Source organism: Chrysemys picta, chromosome 2, assembly GCF_011386835.1.
Source record: "Chrysemys picta bellii isolate R12L10 chromosome 2, ASM1138683v2, whole genome shotgun sequence".
Classification (NCBI taxonomy): Eukaryota; Metazoa; Chordata; order Testudines; family Emydidae; genus Chrysemys; species Chrysemys picta.
The window spans coordinates 87,553,426-87,574,203 of record NC_088792.1 but is presented as its reverse complement, the minus strand read 5'-3'; the positions used below and the strand labels follow the sequence as shown (position 1 = coordinate 87,574,203).

Here is a 20,778-nt window from a genome sequence, read left to right as displayed (position 1 = left end):
TCAGGGGATCAGTAAAAGCAACTGAGGACAATATTTTAAATTCTGCCACCATTTTCCACAGGCAGGGGTCACTGAAGCCGATCTCTCACTCCTGAGGGTGAGCAAGGATGCATCTACTGCATGCGTCTGGGTTCAGACCCGGTCCCTATGCTGCTCGCCTGTGTGCTGCGTTGGTCCCTGCACAAGCGATTGCCGAGTGGTGCAGGAAAGTTTCCTACAATGGGGGAAGGAGCAAAGCAGCTTTCCCAAGGAACCTTTGGCAAAGGATTACCAAGTACTTCCAGGAAAGTTTCCTAGAGATCTCTCTGGAGGGTTCCCGTGAAATCTCGGTGTGCATCAACACACTGTTCCACCACACTGCTTAGCTGCTCAGGAAAATGTGGAGCACACTGAAATACAGCTAGTCTTGTAAATTTCTATCCCTTCCTTCACCCACTTCTACAATATTCAGAGCAAAGGACAGCTGTACGCCATCTAACCAAACAGCATCAACTCAAAAAGATTACTTACTCCGCTCCTGCACCATGCTTTCTGGAAACTGAGTGCTGGAACTGGCTACACCCCTCTGGACTGGAAAAGAGTTCCTGACTCGCATGGTACTGGACCACCCTGCAGTGGGCTCCACAACATCCTCCAACTCCACCTCCTTGTCCACAACTTCATCCTTGGGGTTAGGTCCACTTTCCACTGCTTCCAGTCCCACTAAAGTGTCCATGGGGCTTTTGGCGGTAGATGTGGGGTCACTGCAGAGGATGGTGTCCAGCTCTTTGCAGAAGCGGCAGCTCTTAGGTGCAGCAGTGAAATGACCGTTTGCCTCCCTTGCCTTCTGGTATGCTTGCCTCAGCTCCTTTATTTTTGCTCTGCACTGCACCGTGTCCCACACATAGCCCTTCTCACACAAGCCACGAAAAATCTGCCCCTGAGTATTGAAGTTCCTACAGCTGGAGCAGAGCTGGGACTGGACAGCCTCCTTTTCCCATATACTCAGCAGATCCAACAACTCCACAGTGGTCTAAGTGGGAGAGTGTTTGCCACATGGAGCTGCCGTGGCCAGCTGGGAAGATGCGACATGAGCTCTCCACGCCGAGCAAACAGGAAGTGGAATTTCAAAAATTACCAGGCCTTTAAAGGAGGGAGGGGCGGATGCTTGTTTACCTGGCTGCAGGACAGCAGAGTTCAAGCTGCTGACTAGAGTGGTCACGATGGGCATTGTGGGACACTTCCTGGAGGCTATTTACAGCAACAAAACCATGCGCGGTGTCTATACTGGCACTTTGTGGACAAAACTTTTTTGCTAAAAGCTCTGTCTCGCTCGTCGAGGTGGTTTTATTTTGTTGGCAAAACAGGAGAGTTTTGTCATCAAAAGTGGCATTGCAGTTTGTACACCTCCACTGTTCTGGCGTCAAAAGCTGCCTTTTGTCAAAAATCTCTGTAGTGTAGACAATGCCTAAGGCTATGTCTACACTACAGTAGCAGCACTATGGTGCTGAAGCTGTGCTGCTGTAGCGTAGATGCTTTCTACATCAAGAGAAAATGTTTTCTATTGATGTAGATAATCCACCTTCCAAAGAAGCAGTAGCTATGTTGGCGGAAGACTCTTAGTCAATCTAGCTGCATCAATAGTAGGTTTAGGTCCATTAAACTACATCACATAGGGCACGGATTTTTCACAGCCCTGACTGATGTAGCTGAGTCGATCTACTTTTCAGGTGTAAACCAGACCTTAGGGACAAAAGCCTGGAATACTGAATGAGTTTAGCAATTATGCAGACCTGCTGATGGCGGCTTATTGATTTAGATTTTCAGGATAGAACTGTTAGCCAGTTTATCACTAATCAAATCCAACAGAGAAAAAAATACAACTTGTTGTTTAAGGCTGAAACAGGATAGGAAAAAAAATACTGGGGCAGGAAATACTTTTCCCAATCAAGAAGCACCTTTTCACAGAAATTCAGAAAGTGATATTTAAAGCCTTGTGTACTCCCACACAGTTTTTTCCTAAAGGCAAGTGTACTGTAGACAATGATGGGAGGCAACATAACCACAGGAGTCAGGGTGACAATATAAAATAAGTTGCACCCTGAACCTTAAAAATTGTTCAAAAAATTCAAAAAGTAATATAAATTCAAAGTGTGGCTCTTGGCAACTGTTGGATTACTCTACTGTAAGGCAGAAGGAAACACAAAACTGTCCTTTGTAAATGTTGGTCCTTATCTGTGTCTTGATTGTGCTTTTACCTTTCCTTGTGTTCCAAAGAAAGGATGGAGGAATCTGACTTCAGCCCCTCTCCAGTAATGGCTAGAAGTACATAAAGTCTGCTAGGAGCAATATTGTCTAGAATCAGGAAATGCCCTACAGTAGAGCTCCAATAAACATACTGAAAACCTGTGTTTTCTTTTGAAGGGATTATGCTGATCTGACATTGTTAATCAACTCCTGAGAAACCATACCCATGAAGTAAGTTAGTTCTCAGAGCAGCATTCAGTATTTAAGTTATAACAGCATGTCATTCAAGTGAGCTGTCTCGCACATAGGAGCACCTTCATGTCTCCCAATAAGGTGATTGTAGGTTAAGGTCAAACTCCATGTATAAAATGATAAATTTTATTCCAGATTTAGGGTTAGACTCCACAGCCACTGAACTGTGGAAGCCATTGAAATAGTTTTAAATCAATAACAAAATTGATTTAAAATTCTGGCAGAGAAGTCATATTCACTAAGAGAGAGCGCGCGTATATAAATTCACACTTATAGATTCTAGGACTGGAAGGGACCTCAAGAGGTCATCGAGTCCAGTCCCCTGTCCGCATGGCAGGACCAAATACTGTCTAGACCATCCCTGATAGACATTTATCTAACCTACTCTTAAATATCTCCAGAGATGGAGATTCCACAACCTCCCTAGGCAATTTATTCCAGTGTTTAACCACCCTGACAGTTAGGAACTTTTTCCTAATGTCCAACCTAGACCTCCCTTGCTGCAGTTTAAGCTCATTGCTTCTTGCTCTATCCTTAGAGGCTAAGGTGAACAAGTTTTCTCCCTCCTCCTTATGACACCCTTTTAGATACCTGAAAACTGCTATCATGTCCCCTCTCAGTTTTCTCTTTTCCAAACTAAACAAACCCAATTATTTCAGCCTTCCTTCATAGGTCACGTTCTCAAGACCTTTAATCATTCTTGTTGCTCTTCTCTGGACCCTCTCCAATTTCTCCACATCTTTCTTGAAATGCGGTCAGAACTGGACACAATACTCCAATTGAGGCCTAACCAGCGCAGAGTAGAGCGGAAGAATGACTTCTCGTGTCTTGCTCACAACACACCTGTTAATACATCCCAAAATCATGTTTGCTTTTTTTGCAACAGCATCACACTGTTGACTCATATTTAGCTTGTGGTCCACTATAACCCCTAGATCCCTTTCTGCCGTACTCCTTCCTAGACAGTCTCTTCCCATTCTGTATGTGTGAAACTGATTGTACCTTCCTAAGTGGAGCACTTTGCATTTGTCTTTGTTAAACTTCATCCTGTTTACTTCAGACCATTTCTTCAATTTGTCCAGATCATTTTGAATTATGACCCTGTCCTCCAAAGCAGTTGCAATCCCTCCCAGTTTGGTATCATCTGAAAACTTAATAAGCATACTTTCTATGCCAATATCTAAGTCGTTAATGAAGATAACGAACAGAGCCGGTCCCAAAACAGACCCCCACTTGTTATGCCTTTCCAGCAGGATTGGGAACCATTAATAACTCTCTGAATACGGTATCAGAGGGGTAGCCTTGTTAGTCTGGATCTGTAAAAAGCAACCGAGGATCCTGTGGCACCTTTAAGGCTAACAGATGTATTGGAGCATAAGCTTTCGTGGGTCTGACGAAGTGGGCATTCACCCATGAAAGCTTATGCTTCAATAAATCTGTTAGTCTTAAAGGTGCCACAGGACTCTCTGAGTACGATTATCCAGCCAGTTATGCACCCACCTTATAGTAGCCCCATCTAAATTGTATTTGCCTAGTTTATCGATAAGAATATCATGAGAGACCATATCAAATGCCTTACTAAAGTCTAGGTATACCACATCCACAGCTTCTCCCTTATCCACAAGACTCGTTATCCTATCAAAGAAAGCTATCAGATTGGTTTGACACAATTTGTTCTTTACAAATCCATGCTGGCTATTCCCTATCACCTTACCACCTTCCAAGTGTTTGCAGATGATTTCCTTAATTACTTGCTCCATTATCTTCCCTGGCACAGAAGTTAAACTAACTGGTCTCTAGTTTCCTGGGTTGTTTTTATTTCCATTTTTATAGATGGGCACTATATTTGCCCTTTTCCAGTCTTCTGGAATCTCTCCTGTCTCCCATGATTTTCCAAAGATAATATCTAGAGGCTCAGATACCTCCTCTATTAGCCCCTTGAGTATTCTAGGATGCAATTCATCAGGCCCTGGTGACTTGCAGGCATCTAACTTTTCTAAGTGATTTTTAACTTGTTCTTTTTTTATTTTATCTGCTAAACCTACCCCCTTCCCATTAGCATGCACTATGTTAGACATTCCTTCAGACTTCCCAGTGAAGACTGAAACAAAAGCCATTAAGCATCTCTGCCATTTCCAAGTTTCCTGTTACTGTTTCTCCCTCTTCACTGATTAGTGGGCCTACCTTGTCTTTGGTCTTCCTCTTGCTTCTAATGTATTGATAAAAAGTCTTCTTGTTTCCCTTTATTCCTGTAGCTAGTTTGAGTTCATTTTGTGCCTTTGTCTTTCTAATCTTGCCCCTGCATTCCTGTGTTGTTTGCCTATATTCATCCTTTGTAATCTGTCCTAGTTTCCATTTTTTATATGGCTCCTTTTTATTTTTTAGATCATGCAAGATCTCGTGGTTAAGCCAAGGTGGTCTTTTGCCACATTTTCTATTTTTCCTACCCAGCGGAATAGCTTGCTTTTGGGCCCTTAATAGTGTCCCTTTGAAAAACTGCCAACTCTCCTCAGTTGTTTTTCCCCTCAGTCTTGACTCCCATGGGACCTTACCTATCAGCTCTCTGAGCTTACCAAAATCCGCCTTCCTGAGATCCACTGTCTCTGTTTTGCTGTACTCCCTTCTACCCTTCCTTAGAATTGCAAACTCTATGATTTCATGATCACTTTCACCCAACCTGCCTTCTACTTTCAAATTCTCAACGAGTTCCTCCCTATTTGTTAAAATCAAGTCTAGAACAGCTTCCCCCCAGTAGCTTTTTCAACTTTCTGAAATAAAAAGTTGTCTGCAATGCAGTTCAAGAATTTGTTGGCTAGTCTGGGCCCTGCTGTGTTATTTTCCCAACATATATTTGGATAGTTGAAGTCCCCCATCACCACCAAATCTTGGGCTTTGGATGATTTTGTTAGTTATTTAAAAAAAGCCTCATCCACCTCTTCCACCTGGTTAGGTGGCCTGTAGTAGACACCTAGCATGTCATCACCCTTGTTTTTTACTCCTTTTAGCCTAACCCAGAGACTCTCAACACTTCCGTCTCCTATGTCCATCTCCACCTCAGTCCAAGTGTGTACATTTTTAATATATAAGGCAACACCTCCTCCCTTTTTCCCGTCTATCCTTCCTGAGCAAGCTGTACCCATCCACACCAACATTCCAATCATGTGTATTATCCCACCAAGTTTCAGTGATGCCAACAATGTCATAGTTGTATTTATTTATTAGCACTTCCAGTTCTTCCTGCTTATTACCCATACTTCTCGCATTTGTATATAGGCATCTAAGATACTGGTTCGATCTTGCCTCCCAGTTTTGCCCTGACCCTCCTTTCTCTCTGCCATTATAGCCCACACTCCCTCTTGTTTCCGACCCATCTCCCAGGTGTCCATGTTTCCCATTTACCTGTGGGCTTTGCTCACCTGTCCCCGTCGAACCTAGTTTAAAGCCCTCCTCACTAGGTTAGCCAGTCTGTGTCCAAATAGGGTCTTTCCCCTCCTCGAAAGGTGAACGCCATCTCTGCCTAGAGACTGACTATGCATATATTCTTCTAATATATTTCCCCCCAAAACAAAACATAAATCATATATTTAAGGTACATATCTAATGGCAACAAATTTAGTCCAAATGTACAAAAACACTCAACTGTTTTGTAGTTCTTTAAATCAAAGATATATTTTAATGGGCTGTCCTTCCCCAAATAAAACAAACAAGGAATCTACCAAAAATGAATCTTAAATTACAAATCTGCTTTAATTTCAAATTGTCAATTCTATTTCAGCTTTTAAAATGGGATATTATTCTCTTAAATTATAAGAAAATGTCAACAATTTCCCATTTTACAGTATTTGGTTTGATTTTAGCAACAGCAATTTTTTAATGTTTTGAATCTTTTTAGATTCAGCTGATTAAATTGAAAAGTCACACAAACTGCAATTAACAATTTTGATCATGTAATAGTCAAGCAAGGGTTCCATGACTCTAGAACCTCTCTTGCATCTGTTATCAGATTCCATTAGTTTGATTTTCTATTCTCACCAATAATGATAAATTGAGTAGACTAAAATTAAAAACTTGTGTACACCTGAACCTGGATTTCAAATATTTGAAGATATTCCCATTGACCATTCAAGAAACTTTATAAGTACAAAATGAATACTTGTTATTCATTATACAGTTTCAGAAGCAATCTACACTAGAATGCTGTTCACGGGGACTACAATTACCAAATCCCAAGGATCAAAAATACTCTAATATAGTGTCAACTTCTGCTGCATGAAAACATGCCATTTGCACATCCTCTCACATTCATAGCATTTTACAATATTGAGCGATGGATCAGAGAGCAGGCTTTGTTCTTCATAAACTATAAATAAAATATTGCACTCTTTTAAAGAGAGAACTTCTAAAAATATCACTAAACTCCAACTTTGCATGAGTTTAAAACAGGAAAGCTCGGTTACATCACTATTTCAGATGACAACTGGAAAAAGAATCAGTTTTACAAAATGTGTAAGTACTCTCAGAACAGGGAAATTAATTTTAAATAGGAAATAAAAAGGTTATTAGAAACAAACAGATGTGGCATTTCGCTAGAGAATGAAATTAGGAATGTATCAGAAATATGTATTGTAAGGAATGTACATTCACTAAGTGGCTAGCTAATTGGCTGAAAGAGCTCCAAGCAGAATCATTATGAAAAAACTCACAAATTATGAAGTCCATCTCACTCAACTCTTTGTCATCTTCCTTTTCTGTATCCAAAAACTCTCATGAACAAGGACAGAATTACTGTACATTTAGTTAACAAGTTATACCAAGTTACGGACTTTTAGTTCACAAAGCACCTGAAAGACTGCTAATATTCACCATTTAAGTGATCTAAGATTACCATTCAAAACAACATTGCTATAATTCTGAAATTAGTGTTGCTTTCCTAGACCAAGCTAAAAGAGCTGCTATACATCAGTGGAAATCTGACTCTGGCTCTCATTTAAAAAACAAAGCAAAAAAAAACCACCCACATTTAGCAGCCCTACCTTATCTCAGACTAACTTTAAAAGGCACCTCTGTAGCCCTAATTTACTTCCCTTTTACTATTTTGCAGGGAACATCATTGTTTCACGATTATAACACCCGGTGTTAACTGGTCAACATAATTTCTTGCTCATTCGATTTAACAGCAAACTATTGAAATTATGCAGATCTGAAAGAAAGTGGGGAAAGTAGCCTTACTTGTTATACTCTATAAAAAGAGAATGGTCCATGTAAAAGTGTTCACACAATAAATATTGGAAAAATCAAAAACAATATATTCCATTCATTAACAGGCCTTTTTTATTAGCCTTCAAATTAAAAGTATGGGGCTGCCCAACAACTAGACTCAAATTAGAACAACAAGAGGGCTTATCTAGCATCATTAACTTGATTTCACCTGTGAACTACATTGCCTGTTTACTTTCCAAATTGCAAGTTTGCTGGAATGAGACTGCAAAAAAACTTTTAATTAGAACCTCTACCACCAAAGAAGGAAAATCCCTTACGACATTCTTCAAAGAAAGTCTATAATTGAATCTCAAAAACAATGAGGAGTCCAGTGGCACCTTAAAGACTAACTGATTTATTTGGGCATAAGCTTTCATGGGTAAAAGACCCACTTCTTCAGATGCATGGAGTGAAAATTACAGATGCAGGCATTATTATACTATATATAATTATAATTACTATATATAGTATAATTATATAGATATAGATATAGATAGATATAACTATATATAATTACAGATGCAGGCATTATTATAATATATAATACTAGATATTATATATATATAATATAATAATGCCTGCATCTGTAATTTTAACTCCATGCATCTGAAGAAGTGGTTTTTTTACCCATGAAAGCTTATGCCCAAATAAATCGGTTAGTCTTTAAGGTGCCACCGGACTCCTCGTTGTTTTTGTGGATACAGACTAACACGGCTACCCCAGATAATTGAATCTCAGTAGCTAGAAGGCATCTACTTACGCAATACATTCATTTATACAATGTCAATATGTTTTATTTGCAAAATCTTAGTTTTCCATACATTTAGAAGATGAGTTGTGCCTATTTTAGACTTATTTGGAAGTACTCCATCAATGCAGCTCTTCTGTTGGAAGTGATAATGGAAACACCAGTGCAGACAGGACACTTTTTTGGAGGGGGAAGTGGAAGGGGTGCACATCAGGTCACCGAATATTGCTCTCAGCAGTACTACATGAAATGGTGGTAAAAGTGTCAGCAACCATCTGAAGTCCGTCTGGTGTAATGGAGATTTCCAGATCAAACCTAGCATAAAGACGGCCTCCACAATTAATTGTCTTCCTCCCAGAAACAAAACTGATTACACAGAAGAACAGTGTACTGCAGCCAAAGGAAATCTCCCTTTGTATTTCCCAATAGGTTTTTATTTGTTTCTTTTAAATGAATACACATTTAAAATGTACAGACTAGTAGCAAGGTTGGAGAGAAGGAAGAGAGGATGGAAATGCTTGGGTGGAGGAAAACAAAAGAAATCTTTCACAAGTTATCACTAACTAAAAACCCTATAAAGAATCAAAGTTAACAAAAACACAAGATACATCCACACCTCTCTTCTTCCTAGAGCTCCTCCTATCATTTATATTTTTCAAACGTATGAAGACACTACAAGATTATAGGTTTCAGAGTAGCAGCCGTGTTAGTCTGTATCCGCAAAAAGAAGAACAGGAGTACTTGTGGCACCCTAGAGACTAACAAATTTATTAGAGCATAAGCTTTCGTGGACTACAGCCCATATCATATGCATCCGAAGAAGTGGGCTGTAGTCCACGAAAGCTTATGCTCTAATAAATTTGTTAGTCTCTAAGGTGCCACAAGTACTCCTGTTCTTCTTTTTAAAAGATTATAGCTCAGCTGGTAGAGCAGAGGATACTACCTCTGTGCATATACAACCTTTGATTAAACTTGCACAGATCTCTGGTTATACAACCTTCTACCTTAAAAGACAAGAGCATCCCCAAGTATATCAAAGCATGGCAGAGCTTTGCTCCCCTTCAACAGGAAGCAACCACTGTGAAACAACTGAGGTTCGGGATCCCCTCCAGCAGTAAGTGGAAACAGGCTTCATACACATACCTCCCTCCTCAAACACAGAGATACATACCACAGCGTACACATCCCTCCCAGGACATAAACATACCCCCCATTCCCTTCCCTTCTACTCAGTCACCGCACCCCTCCCCCTCAAGACCCCTCAGCCTTTCCCCTCCCGCACCGCACCCCTCCCCCCCCGCAACACCCCTCCCCCCTCAGCCTTTCCCCCCCCCGCACCGAACCCCTCAGCCTTTCGCACCGCACTCCTCCCCCCCACACCACTCAGCCTTTCCCCCACACCGCACCCCTCCCGCAACACCCCTCAGCCTCCCACAACACCCATCAGCCTCCGCCCCGCAACACCCCTCAGCCTCCCCCCCGCACCGCACCCCTCCCCCTCAGCCTTTCCCCCCCAACACCCATCAGCCTCCCCCCGCACCGCACCCCTCCCCCTCAGCCTTTCCCCCCCAACACCCCTCAGCCTCCCCCCCGCACCGCACCCCTCCCCCTCAGCCTTTCCCCCCCAACACCCATCAGCCTCCCCCCCGCACCGCACCCCTCCCCCTCAGCCTTTCCCCCCCAACACCCATCAGCCTCCCCCCGCACCCTTCAGCTTTCCCCCCAGCCAGGGCGCTCGAGTCGCGGGGGGGGACGACACTCACCATGGCAAACGCGCTACGGCGGGGCCGGTTGTCCTGGTGACAAGGAGCCCAGAGCAGCCACTGCCAAGCGCAGGGTCTGCGCGCGCAGCCGAACCGAGTGGGCGAGACTAGTGGGGCACGTGACCGGGAACACCCCTGCTGATTCGGCTCATCCCCTTCACGTGACCCGAAGGGGCGGAGAGGGGAAGAGATAGGGGTGGGGTCGGGGTGGCGCGTGCACACATCAGAGGTCACGTGTCCGCGGGGAGGCGGAGTCCGAGGAAGTTGGCCGGGGCAGGAGAGGAGACGCGGCTTGAATGCAGGGTGGCTGGTGGGGAGGGGGGCGAACACTCTGGTGGCAGCAACGCCCCCTAGAGGCCCGGGGTGGCTGCGCCTCTCTGCCCCTCGCCACAAAGAGCAGCTGCGGGAGGGCACGTGCCACGTCTCGTAGGCGCCAGGCAGATACGGTGCGGGAGCCCTAGAGGCGAGAGGGTTCTCGGGCCAGCGCAGTCGCTGTCCCCGTTAGCTTGCCACCTTGTGCCCATGTAATCCTGCACTGAAGAAGCAGGCCCATTGCCAGGCTTTCCAGGCGCCTGCCCTGCAAGGGTTTTTGCTCTCGGGATTTGAAAGAACCCCTCCAATAAGCAGTGCAGGGGTCTCCCCCATGCTAGGAAAGGTGGAGACCGGGGGAAGTAATATCTTTTATTGGACCAACTTCTGTTGGTGAGAGATAAAGAGAGAAAGATATTACCTCAGGGTCCTCAGCAACTTAGGTTGGCTCAAGGGCTAAATAATGACAGGATACTGTCAGTACCCTGTGCATAGAAATAGCATTAAAGCCCATGATAACTTTCCCATAGGACCTTTGCAGCTTACATCCATTTGGGGTCCTTGCTGGCATCTTGCCAGAGCCTAAAGTCTGAAATCTGGGCCCTGGTCTAAACTATGAGTTTAGGTCAAATTTAGCAGCGTTCGATTGATTCAACCCTGCACCCGTCCACACGAAGAAGCCATTTTTGTCGACTTAAAGGGCTCTTCAAATCGATTTAGGTACTCTTCCCCAGTGAGGGGATTAGCGCTGAAATCAACCTTGCTGGGTCGAATTTGGGGTAGGGTGGACGCAATTTGACAGTATTGGCCTCCGGGAGCTATCCCAGAGTGCTCCATTGTGACCGCTCTGGACAGCACTCTCAATTCCAATGCACTGGACACCATGGAGGTAGACAGGAAAAGCCCCATGAACTTTTGAATTTCATTTCCTGTTTGGCCAGCGTGGCAAGCTGATCAGCACAGGTGACTATGGAGTCCCAGAATCGCAAAAGAGCTCCAGCATGGACTGAACAGGAGGTACCAAAGAACCAGAGAAGCAAACGGCCAGTCTGGGTCAGAGCCCCAGACATGCCGCTTCTATGATGCGCTGCATGCCATTCTAGGGGGTGTCCCTACAACTACCCCAGCCCTGTGTTTCCCTCCTCCCCCACCCCTCCCGGGCTACCTTGGCAGTTATCCCCCCCATTTGTGTGATGAATTAATAAAGAATGCATGAATTTGAAACAATGATGACTTTATTGCCTCTGCAAGCGGAGATCAAAGGGGGGAGGGGAGGGAGGTTGGCTTACAGGGAAGTAGAGTGAATCAGGGGGGCGTGTTTTCATCAAGGAGAAACAAACAGAACTTTCACACCATAGCCTGGCCAGTCATGAAACTGGTTTTCAAAGCTTCTCTGATGCATAGCACGCCGTGCTGCGCTCTTCTAACCACCCTGGTGTCTGGCTGCGTGTAATCAGCAGCCTGATGATTTGCTTCAACCTCCCACCCCTCCATAAACGTCTCTCCCTTACGCTCACAGATACTGTGGCGCACACAGCAAGCAGTAATGATGGGAATATTGGTTTCCCTGAGGTCTAACCGAGTAAGTAAACTGTGCCAGCGAGCTTTTAAACATCCAAAGGACACATTCTACCACCATTATGCACTTGCTCAGCCTATAGTTGAACTGCTCCTTACTACTGTTCAGGCTTCATGAGCCATGGGAGCAAGGGGTAGGCTGGGATAGGTGCGACTGCGCGGTGCTGCCAACTGGGAGAGCAGCCTGAGGCAGAAGCCTCCAGCTGGCATGATATTCCAGGCAGACTAAATCTCCATTAGACGAAACTTAAAGAAGGGAATGATCTGGAGTCATTCCCATTTTTGTCCAGGCGCCCCTGTCCGACCTCACCAAGGCCAGCCAGGAGCACTCATGTCTGCACAGGCACCCCTGACCAACCTAACCAAGGTCGGCCAGGAGCACCCACGGGACAATGACGACAGTTAGCAGTCGTATTGTACCGTCTGCCGTCCGCAAGGCAAGGCAAGGCAAGGGGATGCTGCTGTGTAGCACTGCAGTACCGCATCTGCCAGCAGCACCCAGGAGACATATGGTGACAGTGAGCTGAGCCGGTTCCATGCTTGCCGTGGTATGTCGTCTGCACGGGTAACCCAGGAAAAAAGGCGAGAAATGATTTTTTGCCGTTGTTTTCACTGAGGGAGGGGGGCCTGACGACATGTACCCAGAACCACCCGCAACAATGTTTTTGCCCCATCAGGCATTGGGAGCTCAACCCAGAATTCCAATGGGCGGCGGAGACTGGAGGAACTGTGGGATAGCTACCACAGTGCCACGCAATGAAAGTTGATGCTAGCCTTGATACTGTGGATGCACACCACCGACTTAATGCGCTTAGTGGGGACACACACAATTGACTGTATCAAATCGATTTCTAAAAAAATCGACTTCTACTAAATCGACCTAATTTTGTAGTGTAGACAGACCCTGGGAGATAAGGCCGGCAGAGACAATAGATCCCAGCAAGGGTTGGTCCATCTTGACCTTTACATTTTTAAGGAACAAAAGACCACAAAGAAATACACAAACTCACTATTCCCAGTTAGGGACGGATTTTTATTCATTCCCTTTACATTGATTAACAATACAAATTGTTTGTTGCTGCACTAGTCCAGAGTCCATATGGAAATAGCCTGTATAACCTTTGGGTGGGCTAGAGCCGTGGTCTCCAAACTTTTTTGATCACACACCCCTATCAGTAAAAATTTTTGAGCACGCACCCCCTGCCGCACCAGCTCTACCATTTTTGCCAAAGGAAAATAAAAACCTGCTCGGACTCCCGCCCGAACTGCCGAAGCATTAAAAAAAAAAAAACAACAAGAACAAAAGGGCTCCTCCTGTAGTGCACCCCCAAGGATCCTCTTGCACGCACCCCACTTTGGAGACCACTGGGCTAGAGTTCACTTTATTGCCCTTCCCTAGAGCCTAAAAAACCCAGGTAGGGTTGCCAACTTTCTAATTGCACAAAACCAAACACCCTTGCCCCGCCTCCTGCCGCAAGGCCCTGCCCCTTCTATGAGGCCCCTACCCCATTCACTCCATTCCCCCCTCCCTCTGTTACTTGCTCTCCCCCACTGTCACAGTGCTGGGGCAGTGGATTGGGGGGCAGGAGAGGGTGTGGGGGGCAGGCTCTGGGAGAGAGTTTGGGTGTGGAAGGGAGCTCAGGGCTGCAGCAAGGCGGTTGGAGTGCAGGAGGGGGCTCCGGGCTGGGGCCAAGGGGTTTGGAGTGTGGGAGGGGGTTAGGGCTGGGGCGGGGGGGATGAGTTATGCAGGCTCTGGCTGGGCAGCGCTTACCTCAGGCGGCTCCCACAAACAACCGGCATGTCCGGCTCCTAGGTTCAGGGGCAGCCAGGCAGCTCTGCGTGCTGCCCCTGCCTGCAGGCACTGCCCGCGCAGCTCCCATTGGCCATGGTTCCTGGCCAATGGAAACTGCAGCCAGGACCGGCTCCAGCGTTTTTGCCACCCCAAGCAGCAGGAAAAAAAAAAAAAAAAAAAAAAAGCCGTGATCGGTGGCACTTCGGCAGCAGCTCTACCGCCGCCGCTTTATTTTTCGGCTGCAATTCGGCGGCGGGTCCTTCCCTCAGAGGGACTGAAGGACCTGCCGCTGAATTGCCGCCGAAGAACCAGACGTGCCACCCCTTTCCATTGGCCGCCCCAAGCACCTGCTTGGTGTGCTGGTGCCTGGAGCCGGCCCTGACTGCAGAGTCGGTGCAGCGCGCAGAGACCCTCCTAGCCGCTACTGTGCCTAGGAGCCCAAGGGACATGCTGGTCACTTCTGGGAGTCGCATGGAGCCAAGGCAGGTAGGGAACCCAGAATTCAGTCTAAGGAGTTTCAGCAAGGATTGCACAGGGTCAACTTCCCTCCCCACATTCAAATCCCCAAAAGAACAAAAGGAATTTAATTAAATATCAACATTGTAAATCTTAAAATAAAGAAAAAAACATAACAATGTTTACAATGTATCATGGCTATTATCTTCAGTTTTACATAAACTTAAAGAAAACTAAATCTAAACAGGTCAGTCCTCAGAGAAACACAGTGAGAAGAAACTCAGAGTTCCCAAAAGCTTTTGTTGAGCTCACTTGAGTCTCAGTTAGAGTCTTTGATCACCAAATCTATACAGTCTGCTGAGTCAAAAATCACCATCTTCCCTCCATTTGCTTGTAGGAATCTTCAGCTGGAATCCGTGCAGACACTTCCACTTCCTCTGCTGAAATCACTGTTAGCCAATCAGCTAACTGATTATCAACCACTCAGTTATGTATATAGATTTTTTTAAATACCCATTACAAGAAAATACAAAACTGAGAGAAGCAAAATATCAATGACTCTTTCCCCATTATCATACTTAAAGAGAAGTTGGTGAATCATACTAGTTGAGACAATTTAACTAAAACAGTTTGGCTAAAATCAAACATTCAAAGTTTACAATTAAAATAAAAGAAATGAATTTTTCCTCCAGCACATGCTTGGAATGCTGGTGCCTAGAGCCGGCCCTGTTTCCCTCCCAATTTCCCCTTTTTATAATTAACATTGCCATGCTTCCCTGTTGGAGGGTTAACAGTAATCACTAACCTACTGCAAAATGCTTCAGAGTTAGGGACAACAGCCTGCTTTCTACTCCTGGGTTCACTTCCATGTAGCCTTTTGCAAAGCAGCTGCCTTAACTGCTTGCCCTCATGGAGTCTGATTCCAGCAACAGGGAACCTATTGGAGCATACCCAAAACTACCACACCCATGGCCTAAGTGACTACTCATTTTGGTGCCACAAATGGGTGGTGTTTGGCAGACTTTGCCACTTTTTTTTTTCCGCCTTAAACAAGATTCGCCCCTCCCCCAAACAAGAAGGAGCCAACCAGACCACATTATCCTATGGATGCCCCAATGAGGGGGAGCCAAGCAGCACACACAATCATATTTTGAGTATCTGCACCATTTACTGTAAGCAGCATCTCATTCTTGCATTTCACATGAGCAGAGCTTTAAAGAGTACCACCACCCTTTTCTTTTTTCAAATTTGACCCTTGACATTTGGGCTGGAATTTTAAAAGGACCAAAGGGGGCTGGCAAGAGGGCAGAGCTGGTTGTTGAGTAACAGTGAGGTGTTTCCTGGATGGTTCTTCATCCCTCACCCAGACAGATGGTCCTCAATCACATCCCACTTCCGCAAAAACAAGGGAAATTCACTGTCCAAGAAAGTTAACACAGAGCTAAGTTTGACTGGCAGTATCCCATACTCTTCCATGTAACCTTCTTAAAAACAGAAAAAACAGAGTTAAGGTAATGTCTCCAATACCATAGGGAGGATGTTAACTACACCCTTTGAGCACTGCCCTAATGAGTCCCTATGAGAAAAATAGAACTGTACTCTTTGCAAACATCAGGAGGGGGAGCATAAAAAGTGCATACTGATAATGTAGAGAAAAATCTTCACTAAGATAAAGTTCAAGTTTAGGTCAGGCTTAGTGAACATGAGGTAGCTACGCACCACATACTCAATCTCTGCCTCCTCCAGACAAATCACCACAGACTTGCCAGATGTTAACAGTTATTCAGCCTTATCCAATGAATTTCCTCTGGGAAATCATCTTCCATTAGTCCTGGCTGAGCCTTTGTGTGTGCCAATAGCCCACTACAACTCCCCAGGGCAATAGTGCAACAGAGCATAGAGAGGGTGCAAGGCATTGTGTAAATGCCAGTACAGTGTGGTGTTCAGGCGGACAATGAGAATATACAAATGAGTGCTAGAAAGGGGTGAAGCACTTTTAGTCCCCTATCTTCTTGACATACTGAGTGACCCATCAGCCTCTGGAGATGACAGTGACAGCCGTTCAAGTGCCCCTAAAACTCTACAGATATTTTAAAAACTTTTGTATTCATTCCTAGATATTAAATCCAGGAGAGGTCATTGTGACCATCTGTCTGGACCTCCTGCACACCACAGCCATGGGGGAAAAAAACCCTGCTTCTTTTAGCTACAGCTACTCCTAAAATGGCAGCGCCAGATCTGGCAGCTTGCAGCAACTAATGCTGAATCAATAACAGTGAGGGTCAATAGGAGTGTGTCAGGATACCAGGACATAGGCAGTCTGACCTAGTTGCCAGGGACAAAGCTCAGAACCCTAGTCACAGCCCAAATTCTAGGCTCAAGGGTCAAGACCAAGTATGAGCCAGGAATTGGAGCTGAAGATCACAACCAGAGTCAGAGAAGGCAAGAGCAGTCCTGATTCAGAGGCAGGAGTGAGACTGGGAAAGGACTGAAACAAGGCTGAGTGCAGGGCTTAGTGTGAGACAAGCATCCACAGGTATGTGCATTGAGCAGCAAGCCAGCTATCGCTGCTGCTAGGCTAAGAACCAGCTTGCTAGCTTCCTTACTCAATCAAGCAGAGCAGTCCATCAGGGAGCTTAGTTGACTTGCTAGGCCATCAGGAGACTGAGCAGGTGCAGCTGCAGGGCCTTTCTCCTGACAGAGTATCTGAAGAGGAATGATGGTTTAGTATCATATTACACAGCAGAACAAAATGGCCGATTTTATTAGGGATATATCAAGTTTGGTTGGGGCCTTGGCCTACTGCCAATTCCAAGGGGCAGAGTTAAGGTTTTGTTGGGGGTAGTGAGGGAGACATTACCTTTAACTCTGTATCTCCTAGTTTTCAGAGTTTGAGTTAGGAAATAAAGAGATAAGGTCAAACTGTTTCAGGGGTTTAAGTATTGGTCCATTTCACATTCTGGAAGAGTTGAGCCACTGCCAGTTAAGCTTAACTCCGCATTAATTAAGTTTTTTGAGGAATGCATTTATAATAAAAATTTAAAGAATTTAATCAGTTATCATACTTTAACATCTACAGTAATCATTCACTCAAATATAATGGAGCACCATAGTTTGGCAAGTATTTCCTGTGTGCTAGATCTTGACAAACTATGGTCCTAGTCTTGCAAACACTTACACAACTGGTTTTCCTTACATACCTGAGTAGTCCCATTAAGCAAGTAGAGAAGTCAGGAGTCACTTGAGATTTACAGTAGCATAACTGAAACCAGAATTTGCCTTCTATGTATTTTATATAGATTTGATACCTTCATTATTGTGTTTCAAAGCACATTTTTATTAACTGTGTGGTTTTGACAGGAGATCACAGCTCAAGTGTTTTTAGTTTAATTTCTCATTTAATAATGGAAGTTGAAATTTCTATCATATTCACCATCAGAAAATATCTGTTTGAGAAAACTAGTCTGGTGAAAGTTTGAAAAAAAATAATTATGTGACTGCCAAGGACACAGCACATATATTTATCTGCTGCCACATATATCTATCTGCAGTGCACAAATATAGACCAACTTTCCATACAGTGCAGACTAGTAGTGTCTATTTAACCACATACTGCATATGCCAATAGTTTAAAATATTTGGCTTAGAGGTATATTTAAAACATTAAGTCAAAATCTGAAGAATGCGCAACTTCTGAAATAAGATTCATGTGCTTTGAAATAAAAAAGAAAGTTCACAAGTAGCAATAGTATTTTATTACCTGATTTAATCTTCTGCCCAGTTCAAAGCAGATTTTTATAAAGTTTACAATTTATATTGTACCTATGTATATCCACATGTGTTTGGCTTATGTAAAAATTATAAAACATATAGGATATGACACCCTCTACAAAATGTCAAAAAAAAATTATGTTTTATAATTTTTACATAAGCCAAACACATGTGGATATAACTCGGTACAATATAAATTGTAAGCTTTATAAAAATCTACTTTGAACTGGGCAGAAGATTAAATCAGGTAATTAAATACTATTGCCACATGTGAACTTTTATTATTATTATTATTACTACTACATTCTAACTATTAATACAGTGTAATACATCTAGCTTTAGTTTAGCTGAAATGGTCTGTGGTAGTTTCAGTTTTGCTTCTTGAAAATGTTGAAATATAATTTTCTTCCCCGTATCTTATCAACTGGGGTCATATCATCATGGAAGCATCCACCATCATTGGATGTCTGAGGAAGCACTAAAATCCACTTACCTACCATCTAGTTTGATGCAATCCATCCATCATTTCCTCAGCATCTCTATTCTATCCTTTCCTGCCATACTATCTTCACCAGGTCACCTTCATTCCTCCTCTGCATGTGTCCAAACCAACAAAGTAATGCTTCCTGGATTTGTCAGCCACATCTCAGACTTGGATTTCCATCCTAATACTTTCAGTTAGAAACCTGTGTCCTCATGTAAGTCCTCTTATGGCATGAAGACATCTCATCTCAAACATCTGTAGGTATTGAACCTGCCATCTCTTTATCACTCAGGCTTCTGCACCATACAGCTTTGTGAGGCACACCGTTGTTCTATACAGTTGGGCTTTTAGGCTCAGTGGCCTATGCTTGTCTTCCACAACCCCTAAGATGTTATTCCATACACTTCCACCACTCCCTAATTTGGACTGTAGTTCATATTCAAGTTTGCTGTCTTCTGTGACCCAGCTACCAAGGTACCTTCTTTCCACTGTATTGTATACTTTTTCTACATCTATAAAAGCCCAGAAGCTATCCTGTTGGTAGTCTAGCCACTTCTCTATTACTTACAAATTACAAACATGGCATCTATGGTTCCTCATCCCTTCCTAAAACTGATTGTTCTTATTCAAGGAGGGATTCCACCATTTTTCTAATTCTATTGTCCATGATACATTCCAGTATCTTCATCCCATGCAACAATATCTTTATCCCTAAATATCTCCACATTGATGGATGCTTCCCTCCTTATGTACTGGGACCAGGATAGATTTGCACCAGTCTTCACTTGTCTCACTATATGGCTTTAACCACTCTACTCATTATTTTATACAGTATAACCTCAAAGTTACAAACACCTCGGGAAGGGAACTTGTTTGTAACTCTGAAATGTTTGTAACTCTGAACAAAATGTTATGGTTGTGCTTTCAAAAGTTTACAACTAAACATTGACTTAATACACCTTTGAAACTTTACTATGCAGAAGAAAAATTCTGCTTTTAACCGTCTTAATTTAAATGAAACAAGCACAGAAACTGTTTCCTTGCCTTGTCAAATCTTTTTTTAAACTTTCCATTTATATGTTTAATAGTTTACATTTAACACAGTACTGTACTGTATTTGCTTGTTTTATTTGTCTCTGCTGCTGCCTGATTGCGTACTTCCAGTTCCAAATGAGGTGTGTGGTTGACTGGTCAGTTCGTAACTCTGATGTTTGTAACTCTCAGGTTCTACTGTACCTCTCTCATGTAAGACTTTCACCATGTCCACTGGAATTTCATCAGGCCTTACCATTTTTCATTTCCTGGACTGCATTTCTCACCACCTCCTCTTACATTAGGTTCAGGCACCACCCTTAGGGTCACAAGTCGGCAACTCCACCCTAAAGGGATTTGCCTCATTTAAGAGACTCTCAAAGTATTGTTTCCATCTCTTTTTCACTTGTTCAGGTGTTACCAGCAGTCTCCCCGATCATCATTTACATTCCATACTTCGCTTTGCGTCTCTTTTTTGCAGTGCTATGTATCTTTTTGCCAGCAAACTGTGCGTTGTTTAAAAGCTTGGCATACAAATTCTCTAGGGCACTCTTCGGCCTCCTTCACTGCCTGCCTGGCTCACTTTGCTTCTTCGTATTTGTTTACACTTGTTTACAGTCTCAGTATTTAAGCAAGTGGATGTTTAACAAGTTGCTTAAATACATACATTGGTTTCACTTGGAATACTCTCATGACATTGGTTTTACCCCTGGAAAAAAAATCTCTTAACATAGGCATTGGTCAAATAAACTAAAAATCAAGCTGTGTTGGGCATCAAAGGTAAACCATGATGGAACTTTCCTGGATAGAAGTGGAAGGGAAGAAAAATGTTAGACTTTTGAGAAGGGAATGAACTATATTGTGTATGAATGCCCCAGTAAAACTTCCAGGTTTGAAATACCTGGCATTACATTGGAAATGGTAGAAGGATAAAAATGTCTGTCTTACCGTTATTATTTCTTAAGCACCTTCACAAGACACAAAGGTCCTGATCCAGAGCCCATTGAAACCATTAGGCTTTGGATCAGGCAAAGGCCAGACAACACAGAAAAGACAGGACATACTGGAGAGCCTAGAGGAAGAAATAACCTGGAGGTTATGTGTTACA

General features: G+C 43.7%; 1 protein-coding gene across 13 annotated transcripts in view; it reads right to left on the bottom strand.

Moving 5' to 3' along the window:
• Positions 1-20,778, bottom strand: part of FBXL2 (F-box and leucine rich repeat protein 2) — a 177,833-nt gene that overhangs the window by 148,248 nt on the left and 8,807 nt on the right. For 8 of the 13 annotated variants that reach the window (XR_010599172.1, XR_010599173.1, XM_065587179.1 and 5 more), the window contains exon 1: positions 10,249-10,401. The exons of 2 other annotated variants lie outside the window; for them this stretch is intronic. Coding sequence is in view for 5 of the 11 variants with exons in the window: in XM_065587179.1 (XP_065443251.1) it covers positions 10,249-10,251 (3 nt within the window). In the remaining 6 variants the exon portion in view is untranslated. Of the gene's footprint in view, positions 1-510; positions 8,087-10,248; positions 10,402-20,778 lie in introns of those variants that run through there. 3 more of the 13 variants (XM_065587186.1, XM_065587190.1, XM_005313478.3) reach the window with 3 other exon arrangements.